Source organism: Falco naumanni, chromosome 2 (genome assembly GCF_017639655.2).
Source record: "Falco naumanni isolate bFalNau1 chromosome 2, bFalNau1.pat, whole genome shotgun sequence".
In the NCBI taxonomy this organism is placed as follows: domain Eukaryota; kingdom Metazoa; phylum Chordata; class Aves; order Falconiformes; family Falconidae; genus Falco; species Falco naumanni.
The window spans coordinates 27,192,436-27,211,163 of NC_054055.1; the positions used below are offsets into that span (position 1 = coordinate 27,192,436).

The 18,728-nt window shown below is 43.8% G+C and overlaps 1 protein-coding gene across 3 annotated transcripts; it reads left to right on the forward strand.

Annotated features, from left to right (window-relative positions):
- Positions 1 to 1,235: 1,235 nt before the first annotated feature.
- Positions 1,236 to 17,699, forward strand: LOC121083356 (transmembrane 4 L6 family member 1-like). 3 transcript variants are annotated; one of them, XM_040583658.1, is made up of 6 exons: positions 1,236 to 1,394; positions 4,415 to 4,594; positions 8,079 to 8,144; positions 14,037 to 14,182; positions 14,944 to 15,130; positions 15,643 to 17,699. In XM_040583658.1, the coding sequence occupies exons 2-6, from the start codon at positions 4,424 to 4,426 to the stop codon at positions 15,661 to 15,663; spliced, it is 591 nt and encodes a 196-aa protein (XP_040439592.1). In that variant the 5' UTR covers positions 1,236 to 1,394; positions 4,415 to 4,423; the 3' UTR covers positions 15,664 to 17,699. The 3 variants fall into 3 exon arrangements, with proteins under 3 accessions (XP_040439592.1, XP_040439593.1, XP_040439591.1); XM_040583657.1 differs by having other exon boundaries at positions 1,237 to 1,384; XM_040583659.1 differs by lacking the exon at positions 8,079 to 8,144 and having other exon boundaries at positions 1,236 to 1,384.
- The last annotated feature ends 1,029 nt before the right edge of the window (positions 17,700 to 18,728 follow it).

Below are 18,728 nucleotides of genomic sequence, written 5' to 3' on the forward strand. Positions count from 1 at the left end.
ATGGATGCAATCCATCTGACTGCAGATGCCAATGTCTAGATCTGAACAAGTGTTGAGATTCTTTCACCCTAAATGATTTACTGTAACCCCACAGTAATTCCTAAAACAGATCTTGTGATTTTTCTCCTTAAAAGTGTCTCTTTCTCTCAGTAGGAATAAATGCAGTCTAAGGTGACATCTACCTCATGGACACCCAATGTGACATGAATTCCACCCTACACAGCCAATCTTTTGTAGTGAGATCAAGGAATGAAGATGAGAGATGGCAGGGCAGATAGTGGAGTATTTTGCATCTTTGCTTTCACTTACGTGCCCTTTTCATTAATGTTTTTGTGATCAAGTCATTCTTCCATCTGGATGTTGAGAAAAAGGCAACAGAGGTGCCTGCCAGAGGGGAGATGTTTTAGGTTGAAGAGAGGGATCTGAGCGTATCCCCAGCACGACTGGGGCCAAATCTAACCTACCAAGTAATGTATATTTTTATACACTTTAGTGTTTGGACATATATTAACATTTATTACTAACATATTTTCTACCAAAAAAAATCCCTTATTGGTCAGTATGAGATTTCTCCTGGTTTATTTTTCATGTTCCTTCACACGCTTCATTGTGGGTTTCATTTCTTGGCCCATCTCCAGTGTCCCTTCTACCTTTCTCTTCTCCTCTGCCAAAGCAAATCTTCAGTTCCCCTTCCATATTCCCACTCTTTCCTCCTTGGAATTGTGTTTTCCTTTCCTTGCTTTCTCCCTTGGTCATACCTCTCCCTCCTCTCCAGCTTTTCTGCCCTTCTCCCTCTCTTTTCCCCTGTCTCACTGAGAATTTTCTTTTCTTTCCTTCCCTTCCCATTCCCATTCTCCTCACCCAGCTCTTCCAGCACCCCACTTTGGAGCAAAGTCAGTGCCAGATTTTAACAGCTGCATCCCACTATGCAGAAGGCAAGGCCACACCAATGGCCAGATTTTGTTGTGCCACCACCTCATGCTTCAGCCACATTTTCTGCCACACACCTCTTTGTGGCCTTGCACCCCTGCCATCTCCTGCCTTTCCTCTTCTGCCAAACTGAAATGGTTCCAACAGTAAAAAGGTCTTCACTGCTCCGATCTGCGTGTCCCGGGGGGGCGAGGCATTGACCACTGGAATACTGCCTTAAAGTAATCAATAACACTGGGTGACACGCCAACCTCATGCTGGCCAACCAGGGATAACTTGGGGTATTTCCTCATTCTCCAGAGAGAAACAGCTATTTGTTTAAGAAAGGCTGTCACCCGAAAACATCCCTGTGCCTCCCTCAGACCGCCACACTCCAGGAGACAGGAGCTGGAAAGCCTGAAGCCAGCTGCGGGGAACTCTGGAGCCTGGAGGCCATCTTAGCCCCGTGCAGAAGGTAAGCAAAGGTATTTCCACGCTTCCCTCAGCGTTAAAAAGCAAAACTTTCTAAAACCCTTGTTAAAAATTAGAAGCTTGCTCTAGCTGCCCTGCTTAACAAAGCTGTAGAAAGTGCTTTTGTTTGCTGAATTAATAAAGTGTTTTAAGTGCTTCTGGCAATGCAGTGTTTTTTTAAGCAGTAATAACATGGTCAGATCCTCTGATGTACACAGGAGCAAAGCGGCATTGATTTTGGTGGTAGAGGCTCTCTCTGGGTTTGGTGATTGAAGTTTAGGGAAGCTCTCCTTGCAGTTTTAAGTGGTATTGAGATAGGTCAGAGAGAATGGGCTGTAAACCCCTGTTCTTCCAACCAAAGCTGCGTCGTGTTGCTCCGCACTGGGTGCTAACTGGGCCCTCTGGCTATGTACGAAAGATGCAGAAGAGAATTTATAACTTGCCTATAAGACTTAGCTTTTATAGAAGGAGGCCAGGATGTGCCTGTGCTTGCTTGCTTCTCTCAGGGGAAGGGAAGTAGGGGAGGCTGGGCAAACACATGGAAAAACAAAAGCTGGAATGAGATGGGGAAGGAGACAGGCAAAAATCAGTGTAAAAAAATAACAAATGCTTTGGGTATATGAGAGAAAGACGGGTAAAATATCCAATATTCTTTCAATTTCCCTTCAATCCCTACCTGCTTCATCTTTCATTTACATTGTCAGTCTGCTTAGATTTTTATCTCTTTGAGCTGGGGCTTTTTCCAGAGGCTTGCAAAATGCTCTGCCCAATTTTGAGCACTATATAAAAACCAGTTAATGACTGTAAACCAAGAAGCATCTCTGTTAAAAATGTTTCCTTCTGGAATAGTTAAATGCCAGTTAACTTGTTTTAAAGCTGGGTTAAAAAGCGTAACGTGGTCATAAAGTGCTCAGAAGAAAAGGTGTATAAGTACAGTGCTCTTACTAAACTTGTAGCAGCAAAGAACAATGCAAATTTTTTGCTATAGAAATGCAAAGTCAGAAGAAGTCTCTGGCAGTCTCAGCTACCTCACAGCAACGTACAGCATCCCATAAAGTCTTTCTGTTTTCCCTCTCAGCTACAGAGGTCTTAGGACAATGGTCTGTCTTCATGCCTTACCTCACCTCTCCACTGTCTTCATTCTGTCAATGAAATCAGTTTCAGCCTGGCCCTGGCTTTCTCAGATATCTTCATGCTGTCTTTCACCTGGGCTTCTTTGCTTGGGAACCCAGCCTTGATGGATTTCTGTACTCCTAGCCCATTTAATACCTTCTCAACACCAACTTCTGTCACAAAACTTGCAGGATTAGCCAACACACATGACTAAATTAAGGGACATTTCACTGTTTACTGCCTCAGTTATTACAAAAACTATTTGCATGTAGCAAGTGTAGGCATGCATGCGTGCATGGCTGTGTGTGCATGTGTAACAGTACACGGGTACTGAAATGGTGAGTGTCCAGATTCTCTTCCTTCTCTTGCATTTTATAACTTGCTCACAGGACAGCAAAGCCATCTTTGTCACAAACTATCAGCTTTCTCTGAGGACAGAAACCTGCAGATTGATATTTCCTATTTTTATGCATTTGAAAGCCTTGAGCTGGAGTAAAGCTACAACAAAACATCATGAAGAAGTTGTGATCAATTTGTGCCATAAAGTTAATGGCAGTGTGAAAGTTCAATGATCTCTGACTCAGTAGTCTAAGATGTCCAAACTGACATGGAAAAATATCTGTGGATCCACTTTTGTACTGATCAGCCTTTTCTCTTTGGCTATAGATCACAGCGTGGGTGCAGTATGAGCTGAGGCTGTTCACTTCGGTGAAGAAGGATCTAATAGCAGCCCACAACTTGAAAGGGAGTGACAGAGGTGATGGAGTAGTGGGAGAGGATGTAACAAGGAGCAACAGCCCTGTTTACAGCTTGGGACATTCAAGTTGGCCATGAGGAGACTTTTTCACTAAGAGGTTGGGGCAGCCCTGGAACAGGCCACCCAGAGAGGTGGTGGTAGCTCCATCCTTGGGGGTTTTCAAAGCTCAGCTACACAAAGCCACGGCTGACACAGTGACCTAGTGTTGGTGGTAGTCCTTTCAGCTTTCAGCAGCAGGTCAGGCTGGAGACTTGTAGAGATCCTTTTCAACAAGTGCTTCATTTATGTTGACTGGTTTTAAAAGATAATTCTTTGGTTTTAAAAGAACCTGACTGCTGTGAAATCTTAAGCTGCTGTTTTGCATGTTGCAGCAGATCTCTGAAAAAGAGATGGGATGGCTTTGTGACCTGCCCTTAGCAAAGAGCCACAGGATTAGACATGGTTCTAGTCTTTCAGATATTTTAAGGTGGGTACCAAACAGCCCCATAACCCACAGTCTTATCTACCCTTACCTGTAGAATAAGCATGTCACAGTAAACCGTAATGAAAGTTTGTCCAGCTCTTGCTGACAGTGTATTTTTGATTGAAATAGAGACAGTGCAGTTAGTAGGGGCTCCGGTGAGGCTCCCTCATCTGCCTCAGTTGCAAGGCAGGTTTGGACATTTCTATGAAATTCCTGGCAGTCATTTCCTGCTCTTCTAGACCATCAGTGCAGGAGATTTCAAATCAGCTTCCCAAGACAGTGGTCCCAGACAATCTGGTGCATCCACCTCCCCTTCCACCCAGGGCCTTAGCCCCACCATGAAGTCTGCCAGCCAGGGTATCGGTTTGTGTGGCCATCGCTTTGTTACTGATGTTCCCGATGGACAGATACTTGTCCATTAACAACTAAAATGAAACTTCCCATTCATCTCATACCAACACATATTTAGTCCTGGCAATTTTAAATAAATTCAACTAAACAATCCAGTTTTTAATAATTCCATTTTAATTAAAGTCTCTGAAGGGAACGGGCTCTTTAGAACAGGATTACCCGTGTAAATCTTAACTGGAACATCTCTTGCTTCAAAACTCATTCTTTTTTTCACTAAAGAAGAAAACTGCTGAAATCCCATGCCTCCTGTGCTGCAGTAACCCAAAACTCCCTGCGTCTTTCCTCAACAGAGAGCTACCATGTGCACGGGAAAGTGTTCGAAGTGCATCGGGATCACCCTGTTCCCTCTGGCAGCGTGTGCCATAGTCTCCAACATCCTCCTGTACTTCCCCAACGGACGAGTTCTGCAGCTCAGCGAGATAACTGACCTGGTCTGGTTTTTCCATGGCATTCTGGGAGCTGGCATACTGGTAAGAGAGAAATGTTGCTGTGGTTTCTTACGGGGTTTGTTTTGTTTTGGGGGTTTTTGTTCGGTTTTGTTCTGTTTTAATTCAGGGCTAAGAAAACCTCTGTTGACAAAAAAAGTCATAAAATGTGTTTTGCATAAACATGTGAACAGCTTAACTGGGAAGTTGGGTAAGGGACTGAGAAACTGCACTCAAGACTGGGAAAAGTCCCTAATCACAGGAATACAAGTTATTCCTGAAATAGATATCAGGACCCCAAGTCAGGAGGAAGCAACAGGATTGACTTCTCACTGTGGAGAAGGGTGACATGGGTGTTTCATCCTCCATGAGTCAAAGCAAAGCTGAGGTCCTAAGCTCAGCTGGAGGTGATAAGTTTTCACAGCTGTCTGCACCCCCTCATTACTCCTCTGACTGATTTTATGCTCATGTCATCCACAAAAAACATTAAGGGCAAAACTGAAACATGTTTCAGTAGGTGTTTGTTAGAGATCCAGCCAACACTGAATTAATGTGGAGCTGCAAATGGCTTAAATCCCGAAAGTCCCCTGTGTTCCCACACCCCCACCTACCTCCTCTTGGGTTTGATCTGGTTTGTGTGTGCTCTTCTATAACCAGTTCTCCATTCCACCATTCAGGAAAGATTGCTTTTATGTGAATACTCATAACTGAAAGGGAACATGTGTGTGAACACTGATTTTTCCAGTACGTTAGAAAGCCTGCTTCATTTATGCTCTAGCAGTTATCCACCCGAGTGCAGATAAAAAGCCAGGGGAGTAATATGGATATGACAAGTACTGGCTGTTGTGCAGCCTAGACAGATGGTAAACTGGCACAGAGCTGGATACCTGTACATCCAAAAAATGAAATTTAAGAATAATTAACTTAGAAAAAAGCAACTCTCATTCACAGTCCAGCTATGATGCAGCTACCACTTAAGTCTGTGGAAAAACTACAATGGATGTGGTTTAGACTCATACTTCCCAAAGCAGAAAAGTGGTATAACGTCGTTCAATAAATTGGTCTCCACCAGCAGCTTGCCTGCTTTGTCTTCCAGCTAACACTTGGGCCTATTACTCACGCTGAGCTTGAACGTAAGCATGGGTTTGTGGAAGGAAGCCTAAAGGAAGAAGTGGAACTACATGAGAGACCTGTGGAAAATTTGTATCACTGCAAGCCCAGGAGTCATTGGCGTTCCATGAAAGGAAAGGCAGATGTTAGGCATGACAGAGTCACAGGCTCATTGAAAACGTGCATTCTTTAAAGGCTTCCACACAGGCTTGCCTGTGGCCAGCACTGCATACATCAGAAATGAGAACAGCAAGTGAGAGGGGAGGAAAAATTTGCACTGACCTTCAAAACACAGCTTTAGGAGTAATTATTGATCCACAAACAATCCTGTTGGGTGTACGTGTTTTCCAGAAAACAGCATGACAAATGCCCAAAGGTGAAGAGAAGGGGAAAGAAAGCATTATCATCAGCTCCATTTTCCAGGTGCTGGAAGCATGGAAAAATGAAGGCTGGCTTCTGGGCCTCCTAGGGAGCTAAGCAAGGGGCAGAATGACCCATGACTGGTGCCTGGTCCTCCACAGTGAGGACAGACCAGGCTGCAAAGTGTTCCCCCATGCACCCAGCTTCTCCCCAGAGGAAGCTCAGGGAAGTCATGCCAACAGATCACCCGATCTTGGAGAATCTCCCTGTAACCAGGACACAGCCTCCAGAGCCAGGAACATGAGGGAAAATTCTTAACAGCCTGGCCTAGCCCTATAAGCTGGAAAAACTGCTTCCACCTGGGAACTATCTGTAGATGGATACCTAGATCATCAGTGCACTCTTGGGCTGAGCAGCCAGCCCTAACTCTTCCTCCTCCTCTGCTGCTTCTCTAATGGAAATCTGTATGACACAAAACCCTCTCCATTTCCTTATTTCAAAAGTTTGGGGTGTAAAGAGAGGAAGGCTGGCTCCATGTGTCATAATAATATCTTTCCTGACGGAAAGACCACATGCAATGCTGGGACATGCCTGACTGAGCCATAGCTCATGTGCAGCTCTCATTTTACTGACAACAGCCAGATCTAGTAAATTCTCATTCCCTTGTCAAAAAGCAGGTTTTTATAATCAGGCACTGCAAAAAAAAGAAAGCTGCCAATCAAGCCCTTCATTCTGAGCCAGACTAATAGATGACACAAAGCTGTTTGCCACTTGTTAGATGGGAAACCGCCAAAGAAGAAAAACAGCTCTGGAGGAAAGGGAGTCTTGATTTGATCAGCAGAGGTATTGGCTCTCCCGAGTGCCAGCCGGTGGCACCCTGGGGCTGAGGCTGCCTTGAGGACCACCTGTGACTATTTAAGAGCTGACTTCTTTCCAGGAAGAGGAACATCTTTTTAACCTCAATGCTTTACACCTGCAGGCCTCCAGCTGTGGTCCAGAACCACTGTGGGTGCTGGAGGCTGCCTCTGGGGTGTGCACTAAAGGCCTGGAGAGCAAATCCTTTGAAAAATATTTAGGGGGCTGTGAATCTAAGCAGGTTCCATAACACTGTCCTACACAGTCTGACAGATATTCACCTACACGCAGAAATTGCCCAGGCTTCATTCACCATGGACACTCTGCTCTTCCTGCCCAACATGGGACAATGTCTCTCCAGCATCTGGTCAGGCAGGTTTACAGCTTTTATGGCTTTTGTGTGTTTGGTTGGGGGGTTCTCCTTCTTTCATTAACTTTATAGGGACCTTTTTCTACATTCTCGAGTACTCATTTTCTTGTGTTGCTCTTTGAGATGCCTACACAAGCAGTGGTGGGCAGAAGCAAGGCAGCAGGAGTGCTCTGACTGCACAGCTAGATCCACAAAAGCTTTCTTGACCTCTAGCTACTAAGCTAAATACAGCCTTTCCTATCTCCAGAGTGCCTCTGTAAGGTGGCATTATATCCTCGGACACAGACGGTTACTGACTTCATTGTATCAGGCCAGCTCCACCTGATAATTACCATGGAGAAAGCTGATGTGAGCTGGGAGTTCCCTGTGGAGTGAAGGCCATTTTGTAGGTTTTTCCAGAAGCTTAGCACAAGGAACCCGTCAGATGTGTTTCAGGAAAGACTGCTTTCGCAATTGTAAGCCAGAGCAGGATGCTCAGCAAATTTAAACTGACATAATTCTTACTCTAGTGATGCATCTTTTCCAAGCAAAAATTTAATTTTCTCAAAACTGACACATTTGTCCCTGAAAAAAACCAACAGAACCCTGCTGAAGAGAAGCAGTATAGCTTCAGCAATCAGAATTACTGTACCAGAAACTTGCAAGTCAGCTCTAGCTGTAATCCCGCTTCTTCCGGAGTTACTCTTCAGCAAGTACCAAAACCTAAGCAGGTGTAACTCATAGAGAAGAGGCAGGTGGATTGCATTTGAGGAACATGATGCCCCAGCTTCTAGACTTAAAAACCCATTCCAGCAGAAGTGCCACACGCCAATTCAGCTTGTGCTTTTCTCGCAGGTTATTTTGCCGGCATTCATGATGCTGGGAGCAGGCGGAGCAGGATGTTGCGCTAACAGGTGTGGGGTAAGTGAATATTTATGTGTTGAAACGGCACTATAGGGTTTGCAAAACAGCTCTTAAATGGCTGCTCAGCAGGTGGAAACGTGCAATGACAAACCATCGCACCACCATCAACAGCAATGTCAGGGAAATGTAGGAGAGGAGCTTGATCTACAGCATCCCTGGGCTGGGGCTGAGAGCTCAGTTAGCCAACAAGAATGTTATGATATTGCAGCCACTGATACAAGGGAAATCATAGTCAGGCAGGGCAGATGCTGGAGCATTTAAGCACAACACTGAGGGCAGAGGGGTACAAAGATACTTCAATTCACCCCACAAAGTAAAGCATGGCTCCAGCTTTCTCCTGCTCAAGGCAGTCCTAAAGACTGAGACAGCTGCCTGTTCCTCCTTCTGCTTCCACCTGGTCCCGTTTCTTCCATACCCTTCCACAGCAATTTGTTTTTCCACAGGTTCATCCCTGCTTACCTCTGTAGGTGTAGGTAACCCCCTACTTTGCAGGCCCGTGCTAAAAGCCTGCATTCCCGGGGGCTGGTCCTCATGCTTTGACCCGGAGCACACATTTGCCTAAGTGTTATGCACATGAAAGGTACAAATGCAGTTTGGGGTCTGTCATCCAGAGAAATGCCAGAGAGGCTTTTTCCCTTGATATTTAAGAATATTGTAGAGCAACATGTTATACAGGCATCTCCATTAATCCTCAAGCCCTGGGCACAGCCTTCTGTGTGGCCATCATTAGTAGAAAGAATTTAGAAATGTTTATTTTGGCCTTCCCAGAAGCAGCCTGGAACAAGAGATTCCATACAATAAAGAATGTCTTTTCTGTATTCTTCAATTAAGATTTAGTTTGATCCATGAAAAGACCATTACCTCTTCAGGATGTTTTACTTCAGTTAACTCATTATTCATAATACCAAAATAACATTCTTAATTAAGATGTCAGCAAGTACCTCCCAAGGGACATGTCATTCCATTAATCTTGCCAAACATTACATGCACAGAGAAGATGCTAACAATGGTCAAGCAGTCCAGTTGCAGATCTGGGGTGTCAGCCTAGGCACCCTGAACGCCATGCCTGAGCCAGCTACTTCTCCTGATTTTGAGTGATGTAGAAAGTGGTGGTGAAAAGCAGCCGTACTGTGGGTGTTTCCACACTCCGCTGAACATGGTAAGTCATGAGGGGACTTCCAGCTGAACTGGGCTCAGTTCACGTAGTATTTCAGGTCTCCCTTCTCCATCCTTCATAGCACCACTGAATATTACAAAGCCAAGAGCCAAACTTCCCCAGACTGGCTGGGTTCACTCCCCCAGCCCACTGGTGCTGGGTGGCACAGTGCCGTCCAGCAGCCCGCATCTGCAGACCCACCATGCTCCTCTTTTCCCCTTCACCACTCTTTTGATCTCTGAGCCATTCCTAGCAGCAGCACATGGATGCCAGGTATCCTGTCTGCACCTTCCCATCACTAATGGGTTACCTACAAGCTGTTTCTCCTTTTCCTTATTTGCTGTTACAGAGGAATACAGTAAACATTGTTAAGAAAGTAGTTGGATTATGTGCTAAAATGTTTGTATAAAGAGAGTTAGCTGATGGCCAAGTAATGAAGGTACTCAGACCAGAGAACAGGCTTGCTGAGGACAGTGTATCTTTGAAAGTGCTCTCTTCTGGGACTGTGGGAATTGCTCACCTCTTTGAGGTGAGGTGAAAAGGGGTGAAGCTCTACAAGTCACCTTATGTTTTAAACAGAATGTGGCTCAAACGAGAGATGAGATGGGGGCATGAGTGAAGAGCAAGTGGCTATGAATAGCATTAAAAACAACAGCTTCCCCTGCGCAGCTCCTGGGGAAGAGTGATTTCCAAGCATGCAAAAAGAGGTTAGCATTGCAGGGAGGCCTGAAGGCCAGGGATGTGCTTCTTCAGGAGATGAAACCTCAGGGAAACTTTGTTTTGGGGATACTGGGAGGAAATGCACAGAACACACACATCAGGGTTGCTCCGATGCCCTGACTATGTGGGCTGTATACACAAGGAGGGTACGGTGAGAATCAGCAGGCAGATGAGAGCAGAGGAACCCTGGGACCAGTTCAAACACACATGATGGCAGGGAGATCCCAAGGTGCCAGAGCTCCTTGTGAGGTAGGTCTGGGTGGACCTGATATGGGGTGCCCAGCTCTTGGTGGTTTGCCCACCAGCTTCCACATACTGGCAGGGAAATAGCCCACACTGGAGCTACTCAGCAGCCTCTGTAATCCAAAGGCTAGTCTGGCCACCTTTCTGCTTTGGGGACCTTAAGTATAAAATGGTAGTTTACACTGAATACTCAGCATTGCTTTTCATAGGGGAAAAAAAAGGCTAAAGAACTAATACTTACCAGAATTATTATTCAATCAGAACCACAACGATTTTCCTCAGGATAGGGACTCTATCCTATTATATTTGGTGCAATTTCTGGTTTAATAGTTTCGGACTTCATCAAAGACTTTACATGCTGCTGAAATATCAACCACAGTAATAATTATTATTATATTTCTCATCCTTTTTATTCACATTACTGAGTTCTCCAGTTCACAGTGATTACTTGCTGCATTGAGTATGTTTTTTCATTAATCCATTTTAAATTGTTGTCTGCAAACATACCTAGATGGCTTCTTGTCCTTGTATTATGGAATAATGATTTAGAAAGCTTCTGTGTCTTGCAGCTTAGAAAGTACACACCTGAAAGCATCCACTGCACTTACACAATGAGGAAAAAAGCCTCCCCCCAAAAAAATACAGCTTCTGTAATTGCATCAGCAAATATACTGCAGTATTTCCCTCTAAGCCTTCCTTAAGAGTTACTAGAAGGACAAGAATAGCCACAGCAGCTTTCTAGACAAACAAACCTAGAGAAGCAAAGATATCTGGATAATCAGACAGGATATTAATCCCCTCCCCCCCAAAAAAAAAACCCAAACAACCAAAACACTCAAAAAAAAAAAAAAAAAAAAAAACAACCAACCAAAAACAACCCCCACCAAAAAAACCTCCAGAGAAAGAAAGAGAAACGAATGAAATGTGCATGAAACAAGAACCAGTGCAATAAAGAGCAGCACAAGCTGGGACAGGAGGAACATGGTAACTTCACCAAAGCAGCTGATGTAAATGTTCAAAGAATGTGTTCAAAGAGTGCTAAAAGTCTTCATCAGCTAACCAGAAAGAATCCAATTGTGTGAAGGATAAAGTAAAGAAAACATTAAAAGAAAATCAGCAAAAATTATCAGCAAAACCTTTGCAAGAGGTAAAGAACAGGCCAACACCACGGGAAATTCATTTCAATGAACTCAAGCATCCCAGCTTAGATCTCATGCTGCAAATGAAGACACAAAACTAGAGGAAAATTTTTTGAAAAAGAATTAGAACTAGGGAAAATACTGAAAGGTTGAGATGAAGAGTTAGCTAATAAAATTCTTGGATTTCCACAGATTACAGGGCAAGCCTCTAGAAAAGTCTCCAGAACAGTAAATATAATGAGGAGATGTCACTGCATGTCTAGAAAATGCTGAGGAGAGCCAATCTAAGAGCTGCAGCAACTTCAGAATCCCCTTTCAGTGACAAGTCTTTGTCTATATGATCATGTGCACAGTAAAGGACATAGATGAGATTAAGTTAGTCACACAGCCAACAGATTTCAAATGAGAAAATCACGTGTCAGAGAATAGTTATCAAAGGTAGCACTGATGAGTACTACTAGTACTAGAAATAACCACTATCATAAAACATAGTAATAGGGAAAAAACATTTTACTTTCCCTATTATAATTATCTTTGGGATGCCCTGTACTACTGTGTTGTGCTAAAACTAATTGTTAGCCTAATTAAGATCCTTCAACCAAGATGCAGATTGCACAGTTGAAGTAAATGAGAAAACAGGTGGGGAAAAGTGGTTCAGCATGGGCAGGAGTTTCAGGCAGAGTATCTATCAGTCACTCACCTTCACCACCAGGCATGCCTAGTTACCTTATTATGAGAGACAGTGCATCAGCTTTGCTGCTTTGGTCCAGGACAATATACTAAATTACCTACATTTTGCTGACAAAGAAGCTCTTCTAAGAGGTAAGTCAGCCAATAAGTAGATAAAGACAAAAAGAGTTATCCAGCTTTGCAAAAAAAGGTAGAGTTATGAATCAGACATGATGAAATAAACCTCATGAGAAATACCAGCAATTTCTAACTCAAGGATTGCTTTAGAGGCAAAACAACACACAAAATGAGTCAATTCACACACCAACAGCATGTAAGGTTGTACAGAAAGCAGTAATGTCATCGGCTGGCAAGTTGGAAACTGCATTCACCAGCTTGAACACGTTTAAATAGTGAATAGTTTTCAAGACTATGTCACAAATCTCCAATGTGGATGGTGGGTATTTCTATTTGACTCTGTAGTGCAGAACTCTGCGCAGCAGCTGGCATTAGGAGGTTTCTACCTTCCTTCTGGGCTACTAGGTTTCACTGGTATTTGCTGGCATCAGGGAAATGTGAGGCCTGAGGTACCTGGCTTCACATCCAAGTCATGGGTAGGAGTGTTTCCCACGTGCTTCCTCAGCCGTGCCTCTGCCCTGAACCCGTGGCGGTCTTGCTGCCTTGGCCCTAGTTCAGGTCTCCTCCTGGCTCTCTCAGTCTGCTCCAGAGCTTCTTTTCTCTCTCCTTCTTGGCAGAATTGTGAACAACCACAAGCACTGACTCTTAACAAGACTAGTGGGAAGCCTGTCCCAGATATAACACCTGTAGCACCCTCCTGAGATTCTTGTTTCTATACACAAACAGCAACCAGCTACACCCTATCCATGGAAAGAAAGCTACCCCAAAACAGGGCAAAGGTATCATCTGGGCCTGTTTAGCCTGGAGAAGATAAGACTGAAGGGGGATCTTCTCAATGTCTACAAATACCTTAAGGGCGAGTGTCAGGAGGACAGGGCCAGGCTCTTTTCAGTGGAGCCCAGCGACAGGACAAGGGGAATGGGCACAAACTGCATCACAGAGAGCTCCACCTGAATATGAGGAAGATCTTTGTTACCCTGAGGGTGACAGAGCCCTGGCACAGGCTGCCCAGAGATGCTGTGGGGTCTCCTGCTCTGGAGACATTCAGAATCCACTTGGGTGAGACTGTGCAACCTGCTCTGGGTGACCCCGCTTTAGCAGGGGTTGGACAAGATGATCTCCAGAGGTCCCTTCCACCCCTGACCAATCTGCTGTTCTGTGATTCTGTTTCTGTGGGAATGGCCAAAGTAAGATGTATACTACATTACACAGAATTCAAAATCACTGCTGGTTTGCTGCCGCCACACGCAGCACAATTAGACAATTAGATTTCTCAACACATGCAGTGGTAACCACATGTCATGCTGTTGCAAAATGAAGGAAAGCAGCAATAAGAAAGGCTCTTTTGCATTCTTCATCAATTAGGAAAAACAACCATTGCATCTTCTGTTGCTTTCATACCTGATTTGGTAGTTGCTTGCTAGTTTCTGTTGGTACAATGGCTGAGAAAAGCAGTCTTGGTGAAGAGCTGGAAATGCCAAGACACATGATATGGACCACATCAAGCCAATACTGGCTTCATATTGGCTCTTTGAAAGAAGACCCAACAGATTTTTCATAGTTGATGGATCAAGTATAAAACTCTGAATAAGTAAAACTCTGGGTTCTAAAAGCAAATACAGTCTGAAATCCTTTAACACCTAGGATAGATGCAACGGTCAGAAAAAGTCAAGTATTCTTTATTCCCACAAATACCATTCTATTATTATGACTTTCAGCATACAGTAAAAAACAGATAAAGATAATTCCTTCCCATTCACTGTAAGCTTTACATGTTATTCAAGCATCTCTGCGTGCAATGTTTGAAGGCCTTTTCCCTTTCAGATGCTGGTGTCAGTGGTTCTGGCTGTGCTGGGATTCCTGGGAGGAGTGTATTGTGTGGTCATCTCCTCGCTGGGGCTGATTGGGGGCCCTCTGTGTGACACAGGTGATGGAGAATACCTCTACCCTTTCAGGAATGACACCCTGGAGTGAGTATGATTTACAGGCTCCTCCAGCTTTGCTTTCCCTAATCCCACCACCACATCTTTTTATAGCAGATCTGGACTGTTCCAAAGTGAACTGATGGTCACCCTGCCTAAGCCTCAGTTCACATTTCTCTGAGTAGCATGTTCCAGCTGGTCATCCCTTTGACCAAGGAATAATCCTTGGGCAAACTGCCAGAGTTTCTTCTGTTGTGCTGGTCAGCAGCCCCTTGTGCAAGTTGCACCATGCTTTCAAAAGGCTGCTGAGCTGTGACTCCCACCAAAGTCAAAAGGAAATGTTTGATAAACATGCCACATTAATCTGTTAAATCATGAATTGTGTCTACCTACTTCTGAAAAGCAAAGCCAAAATCTCTGAATCTTTATTAACCTTGGCAACCATGCTCTTCAAGCCGGAGCCGGAGATAATGGATGGACTGGGCTGAGATACCACAGCAGGAACGGAGAATATGGAGACACATTTTAAAAACACTATGGACCCTTCCTTTTAGTTATTAACACTGCCATAAAACAAAAGGAAGATTCTTGTGCATGCAACAAAGTACAGATGTGGCTCTCTTCCCTAGTCATCAATTGCACCTCTGAAAAGGGAATTCTGAAGATAATTACCAGCTTTTAACAATTATAATAGGATTTGAGACTCACTTTGTGCAATCAAGTTCAGAAAATGTAATGCCAGAAAACACAGAAAGCATTCTCAAATTTTTATTCTCTAACACATCGCCAATTATTTTTCTCTATCGCAGAGACAATTACTTGTTCAACCAGACAACATGGAGCATTTGCAAAGAACCTGAAAACATCATCCTTTGGAATATTATCCTCTTCTCTATTCTCCTGGCCATTGGTGTGATTGAAGCTATTCTTTGCTTTATTCAAGTAATCAATGGACTTATTGGCTTCATATGTGGCACATGTATGAGGAAAAGAAAGGTTGGTATGCAGTAAAAGATACCAGAGTGCTTTATGTGCTTACTGCTTTTATTTTTCAGGCACTGATAACTGTACATGAGCAGTTCTGCACAACTCCTGCATGAGCTCCTCTGGGAAGCTGAGGCAGAGCAGATGCATTTGCACACTGTGTCTCTCTGCACCTCATTGTAGCCAGGGATAACCTGGTCCTCAGATACTTCAAAACAATGGACCAGCGTGACGTATTGATGTACTCAGTTGCATGGCTATCTCCTATTCCACAAGCCTTTTTAGTAAGGTCATATGGCATTTCAGCATCTGTAAGTGAGAGAGATGAGAAGTAGAGGTGTTTTTAATTGGTCAACAGTAGTAAAAATGTCATTTTACAAAATGGAAGAATACCTCTGTCAGCTTTCATTTGTCTTCACTGCTTCCTTTTCACTGTTTATTTTTTTTGGTACAAGATGCTTGCAGTAAGTCTGATATATCCCCCTAAAATATTAATTAATGATCTTTCATTCATTGTCTTTCAGACAAATATTTCTGGAATGTGATCTACAGGGAACGCCAGGACAAGCCCCAAGCTGCTGATTCACATACAATAAGGATAATGAACTGTGCTGTGTTTATGGGGGGATGATAAACAAAACCCAAAATATTCAGGAGTTTCATGGGGCAAAACGATTTTTTTCATAAAGAAGTCAGGGTGGAAAACAGCTAGATCGTTTAGATCTGAGACTCCAAATTTTCATCTCTCTAAATATGCCTGCTAAATGTCAGGTACTAGCAAAAACATTGATCCGTCTGGTCCTGCCTGCTATACTTGTGCATGAAACACAACAGTCCCCAGAGAAAAGCTCACCACTTGCCCTCTTGTGTATATGGGAAAGTGAACTGTTGTTAATGTATACATTTATCAGCTGCACGAAGCAGGTACTCCCTGGCTGGATTTAAATAACCTCCTGTCCTCCAATAAAACCTACTGTGAGCTCACCTGTCTGCTCCTATTAACCTGCAAACTGGGCGCTCCCAGGTATAAATTAAGATGTGCAGAGAATCTATCAAGTGGTGTTTGCAACACAACAGAGTCAACTGAAGCACATGGTTTTCAGTCTCCTTCAGCCACCCTGGAGCCAAATCCCCTTGTGCCGGCGCAGTTGCTTGCTGTCATGTTTGACAAAGTCTAGCACACTTCTAAATCAGTTCTTCAGGAAATCGGAAAGACGTGGAAGCCCTGGAGGAGCATTTGGTCGACATAGATGGTAGGGTTTGGAGCAAAAGTTTAGAATTGTCTGCTTTAGCAAAATGGTGGAGACCCTCACCACCAATTTTGCCCTCACAAGACTACATTTTCCACACAAGTCTGTAGGGCTGTTGTAGAATGGATCACATGGACAATGCAATTAACTGGTAAAAATAAATATTACATTGATACAGGTAGTAATTATGTGCAACTTACTAACAAATAAGAGATACAATCTGAAAGGCAACAAATTGCATCAGTCTTAGTGTTACAGCAACAGTAGTCCCAACCAAGAACTGCATAATTCTTCATCATCACTCAAGATCAAGCCCTTGATGCTAAAGTCCATGACTGGCAAATTTCATAAATCCCATCATTTCAGTGACTTCCTCAAAGGTTAATTCTTGGACATGCCACTGACTTCCCCGAGTCAGCCAAACTGTAATACAATCTTTATCCATCCTGAATGCATCTATGCAGTTACAAAATTCTGAATATATTTAAAGCACTTGGAGTCTGTTTTTCAAAGAGAGGCATTTATGGTTTCTCAGTCAAAAGTTGTTCATATTTCTGCATTGTAGCACAGGAGCAAGTTGCTTGAACACAGTTATTGCAGACACACATTGCTGTTTGCGCTGTCCTCTAAATGCAGCACACAACATGCTTTGTATAAATGTCCCCTTTTTACAAAATGGGGAAGAAAATATCAGTTGCAGTAGATGCAGAGCACATGTAAAATTTGTTGGAGCATAGCTTCACCCCTAGAAGCAGATTTGACCTATGAAGCTTAAAAGCACCTTCTCTGAAAAAAAAAAGCATAAGACTTGTCAGTTTTCAGTCATGGCTATGTGCATCCAAACCTGCCAGGTGGCTTAAAAAGCTCATGTTCACTGTCAGCAGTGAAGCCTGGGCAGTGCTGCCATATAAAGCAGAGATCAAAATAAAGCTGATTCAACCAGGAAGAGTCAAGGAGGCAGCTAGAAGGATAATCAGCATGTAGTCAGGTGGAGAGAGATTCCATCAGCAGAGGGGCTCTATGAGCTCCTCATGGTCCCTAAATATCAGCCCTACCCTCATCCTTTAGTTCTGTTTCCCTGAGTATTATCTCTACGATAAAGCCTGGTCGGGCTGTGCCAGCACAGGGAGAGGGAGAGGTACCCGCTGGCACACACCACCTCCAGCACCGAAAAATACATGCGCTGTACTGCTGGCATCTGCTTGTTCCAAGCTGTCCTGCCCTGGGGATGTTTAGTGTCATGTGTGCTTAGGGGCACACCCTCTGTCCTGCCAGCTGGGCACTCACTGGCCTCACTGATCTGTGTCAATATTAAATATTGTTATTCTGAAGTTCTTTTCTGGCTTGATTTCTGTGACCTAAAAGGCTTGTGACTTCAAACTAGCTCCAGTAGGAAGAGACATGGAATAACACAGAAAATTTAACTCTAAATTGTCTAACTTGAACTGCCGAAAAAAGAGTCTTTTCTGGGGTAGGCATCAAGCTACATGGTCCGTGGAGGGAGGCAGCCTTCCCCCAGACCACACTGAAAGGGATGTCTAAGGCAGGTGGGAGGCATTGCCTCCATGGGCAAGACCCAGTTGTCCCCCCCTAGACAGGAGCATCTGGTGCCATTTGAAGTGCAGCAAAGCATCCCGCTCAACCTCCAGATGCCACACCAGGTGGCAAGGGTCTCCCACATGTCCTCTGTCACACCTGAGAGCTGCTCACAGATGTCTAGTGACCCAAGTACCTCAGCTGGGGCTAGCAACACAGAGGGGTGTGTGGCCAAAGCAAACACCTGCCTCTTGCTAACACAAGGATGCTAAAAATTCATTTAGTCAAGATACGTAAAGGTGGTTAAAATTAGGTGAAATCACTTCACCTCATTGTTTTTTGGATGCCCTGAATCACCTTTTACATGAGCCAAAGCCTGACTTTTCAGAAGTGTCACCAGACCCTCCTCCAGCACGTTGCAACAGTGGCAGCTCCTCACACCGAGCACTGCAGGGACACCTGTAAACCTTTTCTGGTGGGCAAGGCTTCAGAAGAAAATGACTACGTAATACTAATAATAATTTTGATTTGGATGGAGAGTTGGCTTGACTGAAGATAAAATACCGTGTTTCGTAACGGGGATTACTACAGATTTAAAGTTGGGGTTTTCTTTTCCAAAATTGAAAGAATTATTTCAGGGAAATCTCCTAACAAAGGAAAAGAAACATTTTGTCTCTGAAATGTATTGTACACATGAAGAAAACTAAGAAACCCGTAATATTCTTCTATATCTATCTTTTACCTCTATTAATTTTCTATCTATCTATCTATCTATCTACCTACCTACCTGTCTATCAATGCCTTCTCTGTATCTCTCACTCTTA